Below are 11,103 nucleotides of genomic sequence, written 5' to 3'. Positions count from 1 at the left end.
CGACCTCACAGTGCAGAGGTACCGGGTTCAATTCCAGCTCCAGCCTTCCTGTGTGGAGTTTGCATGTTCTCCCCGGGCCTGCGTGTGTTTTCTCCGGTTTCCTCCCACATTCCAAAAACATGCATGGCAGGCTGATTGAACACTCAAAATTGTCCCGAGGTGTGAGTGTGAGCACGGTTGGTTGTTCGTCTCTGTGTGCCCCGCGATTGGCTGGCAACCGGTTCAGGGTGTCCCCTGCCTACTGCCCGAAGAGGGCTGGGATGGGCTCCAGCACCCCCCGCGACCCTTGTGAGGATAAGCGGATCAGAAAAAGGATGGATGGATATACTGTATTTATATATATTTATATTCCAATATTTAGTACATCTTCTTTCACAAGGTAGTATATTTTTTGAAACATAATGGTGTCTATGTTAGAGCAGCACCAAAGCACATTGCTAATTTATAGCAGCTATTTGGAACCTTCAACAAACCTAACATACTGTATATTGCTTTATCGAAACACTGAATACAATCTCATCAAAGCGCACTCAAGAGAAAAATGTATACAATACCAGTAAATATGACCTCAAATGAACTGTCATAAAAGGGAAAGCACAAAAACTAAACTAGACATATGTATCAGATAGTGTGAGGTGTGGCTGAGATGCACAGGAATTCTCCCATACCATACTTGCCCCCATCATCTCCATTGGCGTTGACCTTCTTTCCGAGGATCTGCACGTGCTTGCCTGTGGTCCTGCTGTACAGCTGGTAGATGCGGACCTGCTTGCGACTCACGTCGTCTGGGTTCCTTGTGTGGTTTTCGATGTAGAAACGGAAGTCGGGGCTCTGCTGCGACTCCTGAAGTCGGGACAAGGAAGGATTTAGGGATACAGGCTATGGCTTGAAAACAACATACAATTTATTTATTTATTTATTTATTTACAAAAATCCGAATTCTAATTTTAATATATTGCCCCTTGACTTAACAGATATATTTATTTTTGGCATTAACTTGCATGAACTTCCACAAAGAAAAAAGAAAGGGTCTTTTTTTCTGTCATTCAGAAAACAATGTCACAATGAAAATGTTCAGTTTGTTAGCAGGAATTTAAGTTTCTACTTGCTTCACTGAAAAACAGAATCTAGAGGGATCAGAAAAGTCTGATCCAAGCCATGTTTGTCAATGCAAGTAGTGCACCTTGGAAACAGAAATTGTTTCAAAAAAATAAAACAAAAAAGCTGTTTTCCTCCCAAAACACTATTTTATTTCCAAAATAATATGATGGAGGAAAAAAAAAACGTCCTCAGCAGAAAACTCAAGTTAATCAATAAACTTGATGAATGGTCCAGCCCGAGCACAAATGTTTTTCAAACGAGCCAGGAAAAAAGGAGGCACGTGTGGGAGTTTAATGCTTTCGTGACTTTTTACAAGCTGCCAACTGCTGGATGTGTTGACGAAGTTTGGAAAAAAAAAACCTGGAGCAACAAAATGCGGTCTCATGCTGCACCTGGGGGCCATGTGGATTTACCTGCATTTCTCTACCACTAGCAATTATACACCTGAAGTCACACTATCATCAAACAAATATCCGCCCGTGGGGCCGAGCAGGCTTTATAAATTAGTGGAAGCTAGTCGCGGTGGCCAAAGTCCTGTCAGTTAAAAAAAAAAAAAAAAAAGGTCAGTTTGTCAAAATGAAAATGAACAGACTCTGAAATGTACTTGAGTATAAAAGTAAGATGAACTTCTACTGTCAATTATGTACAATAGCTGTAAACAGGACACAAAGTAAGGAGTAAATACTCAAAAATGGACTGCAGTACAGTAGCAAAAGTATTTGTATTTCAGACATCCCGCACAGAAATCCTATTTTCAAAAAATCCCCAAAGTCGCCTCTGAAAGCTTCATCTGTGTGATGTTTACAAATGACGAGTCATCTTAAAAACGAGGACATTTGTTGGTTTATTTTGCAGGGGCGGCGGCGTCAGAAGCGTGAGCACGTGAGGAAACGTATACTTTCGGAAGCCCTGGAATCTGCGGTGGGACCTGCTTTCCACAGCTGTGCGCCGGCCCTAATTGCACGGTAATGGCTCTTTACGTGGCAACTCTCAGGTGGCTAATTACATACGCATTACATACCCCGAGCTCTTGTTGTTCTAACCCAGGACAATTGATGACATCCAGCAAAAGCTATGGGAAAGATGGCAGCCACGCCAGAACTATTCCTTAAAAGTCAGCATGGGGAGGGGGGCGGATTTGGTGTCAGACTCTCACGAGGTGCTCCAAATGACAAAGTGTGAAAACGTGATGCCGTTTTTACCGTTTGTGTACTTAGTACATTTTTCCGGAATCTGTACATTTCAGTTAGTACTTTTCCGATGACTTTTCACTTTGACTCCCCATATTTAAAAACTGGGTATTTGTACTTTTTACTCCTTACTTTGTTAAAGCTCTGCACATGGTGAGATGATGTAAAAAAAGGCGTAGAAAGAGCAAAGTGAAGTCATCGATCGTTGAAATTTGGACTGACTGAGACCTTGACCTTATAAGTTGGAGACAACAGCGCCGTGAAGGAACGCAAACTAAGGAGCACGAATGACAAAATATTCCGAATGCGCGGCTCCACTTAAGACAATGATCAATGTTGTCGAAAAAGATTCATGGCTAATGCATATCCAGAAAATGATTTTTTTTTAACTTATTATTACCAAGCTAACATTTTTTGGGGGTCATCGGTTTACAATGTATTCACAATTTTTTACTTTTCTTACGTCCAGCTCTCTGGGTCTAACTTTTTTTAACGTCTAAATGTGGCCAACTTGCCATCCGTACAAATATATGCGGCGAAAATTTTAAATCCTTAGAATTCGGACTGGGGTAACTCTAGATGTAGTATCAGAGTCTGTAAGTAAGGGTATTCCTGGATGCCGTGACAGGAGCCTGAAGTTTCACACCTGGTTGTGTCGAAAGCAATTATCACTCTCCGACATTTATTTTATGCATCATACCAGAAGCTGGCATCACCTCATTAGCTGATTGCATTCCAATGCAGCAATTTTACGGGATCTCTGGGTGACAAGCAGCTACAGTGCGGCATGGCTCAATGGTAGAACGGTTGTTGCCTAACCTAGAGGTTAGGTCAGGGGTCGGCAACCCAAAATGTTGAAAGAGCCATATTGGACCAAAATAAACAAAAAAAAAAAATATGTCTGGAGCCGCAAAAAAATAAAAAGCCTTCTAATGAAGGCAACGCATGCTGTATGTATCTATATGAGCTATATTAGCCTGCTATCAACATGACTAAGTTGGCTACAAATACACAACGTGCATTCATGATTAAAAGTTTTTTTCCCCTGCAGTTCATCCTGTAGAGGAGGGGTGCCCAAACTTTTTTGACGGAAGATCTACTTTTCGAACAACCAACCTCCCGCAATCGACCCGTTACCGCACATGCACACATACGCACACACTTACACACGCATGCCGTAATGAGCAACGGCCGCTAAAATGAACGAGGCACGGGACGCACTTTCGCAGTGTGCTAACTATCGTAGCTCACGTGTACTGTTTAAAAATGCTTCTCTTGGCCAACCAGATTCCTATTTTTTAGCAAGTACCCTCGGTGGATTGTACATGTAAGGCAGCATTTTTTTTTGTTGTTTTTTTACAACAGCTGCCTGACTGACACCCCGCCCTGCTAATAGAAATGTGTGTCGCAGGCTAAGACGCAAATATTTGTTGACGAAATATTAACGTTTAATTTTTATTTAACACATTTTTACAACATTGGAAAATGTTAATAATGTTTGTATCATGTTTGTTCTCTGACAGAAACCATATTAAAACAAAAAAGTATATATTTCCCTCCCATCTTTTTCCATTTTCAAACATTTTTGAAAAAGCTCTAGGGAGACACTGGGGGGCACTAAAGAGCCGCATGTGGCTCAAGAGCCGCGTGTTGCCGAACCCCGGGTTAGGTGATTCGATTCTTGGTCATTGCAACCATGTCAACGTTTCCTTGAGCAAAGATACTGAAGTTGCTCCTGTTGCTGTGTCACCAGTAGCTGAATGAGGTAACAGTGTGAAACGCTTTGAGTACCAGAGGTATACAAGTGACACTGCCTCTCTATTAAAGGCAACTGTCAGATTATTTTATTCTTGTATCAAAACAGGCTGTAGTACTCATGACGTGATTGTAGGATGTCATGTCTCTGCTTGAACGCACACACTGCGGCGGCAAATTCCCGTTTTGTCGGCTTGTGCCTAAAAGTCAGTGGCGATAGACGCCGTCATATTCCCTCAGGCCAAAGGGAATGGATGGGCGTGCTTCCCAAATGTCAAGATTCAGAACCTGTCCCCATTTTTTTTAGGGGGGCGGGGGGGACTCGGCACCGCTAAAGCAAACATGTAACGGTGAGCCAACAGGTTTAACAAAAAGACGCTGTGACACAATCCCCCCCTCCCCCTTTTTTTTCACGTCACAACTTGACAAGTTGATCCCTGAAACGTGGATCAAGGACATAAACAAGCAAGTTCAACGGGATCCACCACAGATGAGCAGCTCACCAGGTGCGGGGGCAATTTGGCGCTCTTTATACAGGACAGTGACATGGTCAAAAGACGGGTAATTCTCAACTGGCAGTGTGAAAGGGGCTACTGGTTTACGTTAGTCCTAAAAGGTTTGCCTCACACTGAGATGACACAAAATGGCTGCATTTGACTGCAATCGGATTGATGATGCCAGATAGATGGTGTCAAAACACAAACGAGCCCCTTTAAAGGGAAAGTCAATTCAAAAAATGTCTTGACAATTTGTGTTCTAAGCACCCGATTAGTCTGAAGACGGTATTCTGATTAATATTTCATTTTTAGAATATGACTTCAGTTGAAAAATCCACCTGTTTTAATCAACTCTCAGGGGCGGCCATTTTGCCATTTACTGTTGACTGAAAATGACATCACAGGGCCAAAGGGCTCATCTTGCGAACGTCATATGACCAGACTCAGAAACCAGGGGAGCCCTGACGGACTTTTTGGCCAACCCTATTTTTGGGGGGGGGAAAAAAATCGTGAAACTCAGATTTTATTTTACTCTTTTTTTGGGCAGGAGGAAAAATAGTTAAGAGCATAATGTATTTTTCCAATATAAAGTGGTAATATTATGATATTGAAGTCAAAGTTCAACATGGAAAGAAAATCATATTGTTAATAAGAATTTACTGTCCCAGATTCAATGTGAATGGATTCTAAATGTGTTGATTTTTAGTCATTTGGTTCATGATCATCCGCAAAGGTTAAATCGTAGCAACTGGACTCTTCTCTATTGTGGCATTTTCGGCATTTCATTTCATTCAAAAATAACCAAGGCAATTAAAAAAAATATGCCTTGAAAAGGAAAAAAAAGATGCATTTTATTCTTGAAAAATAGGTGTTCATTTCTGTATGAATACAAAGGGGGGTCACAATTTTTCACCAGTGGGGGGGACACATTGAACTACACACATCCTTACCACACGTATTACACAAATGCCATTTAAAATATGGATAAAATACATGCCAAATATGTGCATTTCATATACTTCTGTTTTCACAATACATTTTTCAATGCTTGTATAAACGATCCACTATCCTAACGCAACAACGAAAGGTCTGAAGCAAAGAAGAAACTAATCCATCCATCCATCCATCCATTTTCTGATCCGCTTTATCCTCACAAGGGTCCCGGGGCATGCTGGAGCCTATCCCAGCTGTCTTCAGGCAGTAGGCGGGGTACACCCCGAACTGGTTGCCAGCCACTCGCAAGGCATACATTGACGAGCAACCATTCACACTCAGAATCACATCTAGGGGCAATCCAAAGTATTCAATTAACCTAGCATGCATGTTTTTGGTATGTGGGAGGAAACAGGAGTACCCAGAGAAAACCCACTCAGGCATGGGGAGAACATGCAAACTCCACACACAAAGGCTGGAGCCAGAATCAAACCCTGCACCTCTGCACTGTGAGGTGGATGTGCTAACCAGTTAACACCATGCCATGCCAAAATAACCATATACTGTATTTATTTTTTTTTCCAGTGCAAAGGTCTCTCTAGCATACAAATTACCATTCAATAATGGCACAAAACTGCTAAACAAGTAACCAATGTCAAGAACTTATTTTGTGTATTTTTTTACATAAATCGACTCACTTAAAATTGTTATATGATTGAGGTACACGTTTGCTTGTCATTCCCTCGCTGAAAATTTTTTTTAGGCCCACTCATGTTGTAGTAGAGGGCAGGATAAGTGTTTACGCAACTAAGACATTTCTGCCAACTAGTGTTGATTGGTGATATTACAACTTTAAACTACAGTTGACTTTTGCATATTCACACCCATTCACATATTGTTTCTTTTCTTATTTTAAAATAATTTTTCTTACGTTATATTTTCTTTCCCCATTTCCTGCAATTTTTGGTGAAAATATCAATTACATTTTTAGCTGCATTTTCAATCATTTTGGCAGATTGAAAACAAAAAAAATTCGAAATAACACCCCCCAACCCCAAATAAAAATGTTATAAGAAAAAAAAGATACGACATCATCGTGTAATTAAATGCAAATTATTTAGTGGGCTCCCAAGCTTCAGCTCTTGGCCCCCAGTTTAAGAACCACTGGTATCAAGCATATTAAACATATCCAAGAGTCTCTTTCTCAAAGACATAGATCAGCATCATCTCTCATCAACCCTCTTAAAGTGAAGCTTAAAGGTTAAAAAAAAAAAAAGAAAAAAAGCAGCCTGCTGAGGGATTTATCTGCCATCTGGCCATCTCCAAACAAACACAAAAGTGTGTTTTGGTGCAAAGTTGCACTTCTTGTCACGGGAAAGGCAAAAGTGGCTGACACGGCTGAGCGGCGACGCTTTTTATCAGGCCGCCGTCGTCTCCGCGACTCCCCCCGCTCCCGACTCTCGGTCTTCAAAGACCGCTTGAAAGACGATACTTTGGCGACTTCAAAAGGTGGAAGTGATTGGTCGCATCCATCTCCACATTAACGCTTTGACACCGGCGTGCGCGCGGGGTCACGAGCACGCGCTGACGTGTAAAGAAGACGAGCGCGCAATGCATCACAATGCGACAATTTCAGGTGGGACGTACGACTCACAAACACGGAGTTGAATGGCAAAATTCTAAACTATGTGATGTCGGCTCAGTGTCCATTGAGCATCGCGGACACCGATTTGACAGCACACCTGCGCCGTGGGACAAATCGATCCTGATTTTCGTATTAGGACAAGGCTCACTGTGCATATTGGCCAATTTGGTCTAACGCAAAGAAATTCCTTCAGATTTATGTGAACAGTTTGCATCAAACCCTCTGATTCGTCTTTTTGAAATTGTTTTAACAACAATTTAGTAAACCGTCATGCCAGAGTGAACCCGTTTTCCAGGTTTGGTCGCCTGACGTCCTGCATTGGGTGATGTTGCCGAACCTGGCCTTCCCCTCACATTGATGAATGATTCTGTTGAAATTTCATTCCACAAACAATATTAATCAGAATGCCATGTTTAGACTGGCGCTGGCACATACCAAGTATTTTTTGGAAAAAAAAAAGTGAAAAAAATGGGCACGTTCTCCAAGTTTTGGAGAATGTCTTTGCCATTTGCTTTTTTTTTGGGTGGGGAATAAAATTTAAAATCTGTTTATGGAGGTAAAAATTGGTCTATATTTTAAGTCCAACAAACAATTTTTCATGATCTGCCTTTTTCCGAAAATATGTCAGTGAGCGAGACGTTCTGAATACCATTTCCAAGTTTGAGTTTTTTTTATTTGGAATCGAGGCTAGGAAAAGATCGGCCATTTTCAACAGCTGCGAAGGTGCATGATGAGCGGGACAACAAACGCTAATTAACAAAGTTAGCCCATAGCGACGAACATTTCCAACTCGATTCTAGGAGGAAGGTGCAATCCAGAATGAGATTCAAACCCAGAACCTCTCGACTGCGAGGCAGACATGCAAACCACTACCTTCACTGTGCTGCCCACATGATGATGCGTGTTACTGTAAATGCAGGTTTGCATTAAAACATAGCACGCTGTGGCTTGTTTGTTTGAATGTCACAGGTCCTAACTCGGCGTGGGAGAAGTCCACCAGGGTGGGGGTGGGTGGGGGCAAGGGGAGTCGTGTATGTGTGTGTGTGTGTGTGTGTGTGTGGGGGGGGGGGCAAATAAAAGCGTTGTAGTACACTGCCGTTCTTCCAACGCAGACCGAGCGAGTCATTAGGTGCGCAGGCGCCTGCTAGTGCTTACGGTTCAAAGTGAGACGCCGCTCGTAAAAACAGGAGAAAAAAAAACAAGCAACTCCCCTTGAAAAAAAAAAAAAAGCTAAGCATCTGTTCAAAGAGGAGCTGCTAACCCCCCCTCCATTTTGGAGTATCTGTAAAACACAAGGCACGTTGCTAATTGAAGTGAACATACAAGCCATGACACATTTTTAATTGTCACACGCCTTAAATGAGATTTGCAAGCGTGTTCAACATCAACTAGTGCTCATTTTACGTCCGCTCATAATTGAGTCTGTGGTCATCCTAATGGGTGCCATGCTCGCTCAAACGATGTCAAGATCATTATTATTATTATTATTATTATTATACGTTCATAACGTTCACATGTAAGTACAATGGGCAGGTCAAAGGTGAAGCTGCATTTTTTTTTTTTGAGGGGGAGAGGGCGCGGGGGTGGCCGCTGCGTGTTTTAACCTCCTGTTTAGTTTTTTTCTTGCTATGCCAAAAATGTTCATGGGTCAATGTGACCTGCTGCTTGTTTGGTTATAAATCTAATATTAATATTCTCATAAAAATACAATGAAAAAAAGAAAACTTTTGTTAAACGTATTCTTTGTTTGAGTTGATATGGGTCAATTTGACCTATTGCGTTTTAGTGGGGAAAAAAAATTATCTTCAAAAATAATATGATATATACATATCATCGTAAGATGAAAATAACAAAAATATCAAGCTTTATTTCTATGAATTTCTTTTTTGTTTGTTTTAACAGCCTTAAACTTTTGAAAGGGGCCATTGTGATCTGCTGCACGTTTATTCATAAAATCTACAGTACTTAATTTTAATAGTTGTTCATTTACATAAATGAAAGGAAATACACAAAAAATGGCCATTTTTCTTTTACTTGTAAAAAAATATTTTACATTCAGTATAGACACAATAAAAAAAGAAAAATAAATGCAGCTTTTTTTTTGTACATAGACATATTTAAAAGAAGAAACTAAGAAAAAGTTGTGTCCCTTTCTTTTACATTTTAAAAATATTTTTTAACTAAAAGAAGAGAAACTAAAAGAAGAAGATTACATTTTAAAAATACTTAAAATATTCAAACTTTTGAAATGGACAATTGTGACCAGCTGCAAATATAAGTTATACAAACAATGTACTTTTTTTTTAAACATACACACAAATAATAAAAACCAAAAATCCATTTCTTCTTTTACATGTTTCAAATATTGTTATATCTACTTTAAAAATTTTTTTCAAAGGGCTTTCTTCAAATTTTTGAAATACATGTTGAGTCCAAAACTCAATATCAATCTTAAAAATAATTTAGATATTCATCTCAACTGCTGAGTATATGCTGACTGAAACTGGATTGGCTTTCAGAAAGAAAAACAAACAATATTGATACTGAATCACACGTCGATATTTTCACAACTGCTTTTTTTTTTAACATGATTGACTCAATACTGTATGTTCATCATTGGACAGACCAATTATTTTTCATTCATATGAATTTTTTTCCACATACATCACGGTGTATAGCAGATACTTTAATATACTTTAACTATCATGCAGTTGATGTATCGTTATACTGTCAGTATCTTTCATAAAACATTGCTAGGTATCGTGATGCATTGTTGACTTTCTTTCAACATCATGATTTTACACAATTGCTGCACTGTATTGTGATCCTATGGCAAAGAGTAGAGAAAAATGTCTTGATATTGTGACGTATCACATGCTGATAATCGATTTTTACACAAACCCTGTATCGCGATACTATTTGTATTGTCTTCATCTGTATTATGGCCATGCATGCTATACTGTACATAGTGCTAGGTTTGGACCCAACTGGGTTCCCCACCCTCAGTTTGGGAAACCTGCATGAAAGGCACACGCATGAAGTCTTCTCACTCAAAGTTTGCTCAATAATTTGCAGTAAGTGATCACATTGTATCTATTAAAAAAAGTGACTAGCAAACCCCCCCCCCCCCTAACATAACCCAATCAGAATTAAGCATTTTTTCTTTGCTGCCTTACTGCAGCTTTTGGGCCAATTAAAAGTTGTCATTGCAGCATTAGAACTTTATCTTGGAAATGGCCATTTAGTGGTCGGCTCCACATGTTTAATTGGCGTTGGGGAAACAATTTCAACAAAATATTATTTTGGTATAATTTCTATTTTTGTGCAATACATTTGAGCATAAGCAGCTTGGATGATGGATGGATGTTTGAATTTGATCATTATTGAGGTACAGCCCCTCCCACTCCCTTATATTGAGCTGCAGTGTTATTGTTCAAACTGTAGACAATGTTAAAGCTTGAACTTTTTTTTCAAACAGTACATTTGTTAAGCAGCCTCCAGTTCAGTTGTATTTGAAGCATCTTTTACAACCGTTAACATTCCTCTAACTTTTAAGTGCAATACGTTACATTGAATCATTTAAGAACACGTTTTCGTATAGTTTCCCACTGCCTCCTCCCTCTCGCTCTTTTTTTTTACGACTGTATTTTGATGTTGGTAATGATTGTGGTGCTTGGTGCACCACTGCAACAGCGAATGAAAGGGGCGCCTACCTGTAGCTGAAAGTAGAGGACCAGGAAATGTAAACACCTGAGTGGAAACACACAGAAAGACAAGTGAATGCAATTCCACGAGATGGAAGCGTTTTTAGCGACTTCTTTTGGAAAGAATGCGGATTGTTTTTGAGGTGGAGGTGTTGGGCAGGGAGTGGGTGAGCGAGCACTTACAGGTAAAAGAACCTGGAAGGCAGCGGCGACATCTTGACACCTGCTTCCGCTCGACCGACAGAGGAAAGAAGGCGGGGGTGGCTGGAGAGGGCGGG

At 40.3% G+C, this 11,103-nt stretch overlaps 1 protein-coding gene across 3 annotated transcripts in view; it reads right to left on the bottom strand.

Moving 5' to 3' along the window:
- Positions 1-11,103, bottom strand: part of fgf24 (fibroblast growth factor 24) — a 21,462-nt gene that overhangs the window by 7,729 nt on the left and 2,630 nt on the right. For 2 of the 3 annotated variants that reach the window (XM_019892219.1, XM_019892220.1), the window contains exons 2-4: positions 11,009-11,103; positions 10,835-10,871; positions 669-843 (exon numbers count right to left, since the gene is read on the bottom strand). In XM_019892219.1, the coding sequence (XP_019747778.1) occupies positions 669-843; positions 10,835-10,871; positions 11,009-11,040 (244 nt within the window). In that variant the 5' untranslated portion in view covers positions 11,041-11,103. The remainder of the gene's footprint in view (positions 1-668; positions 844-10,834; positions 10,872-11,008) is intronic. The other variant, XM_019892221.1, reaches the window with a different exon arrangement.

This window comes from Hippocampus comes, unplaced genomic scaffold (assembly GCF_001891065.2).
Source record: "Hippocampus comes isolate QL1 unplaced genomic scaffold, H_comes_QL1_v1.1 scaffold129, whole genome shotgun sequence".
Lineage (NCBI taxonomy): Eukaryota > Metazoa > Chordata > Actinopteri > Syngnathiformes > Syngnathidae > Hippocampus > Hippocampus comes.
This window is presented reverse-complemented; position numbering and strand designations above follow the sequence as displayed.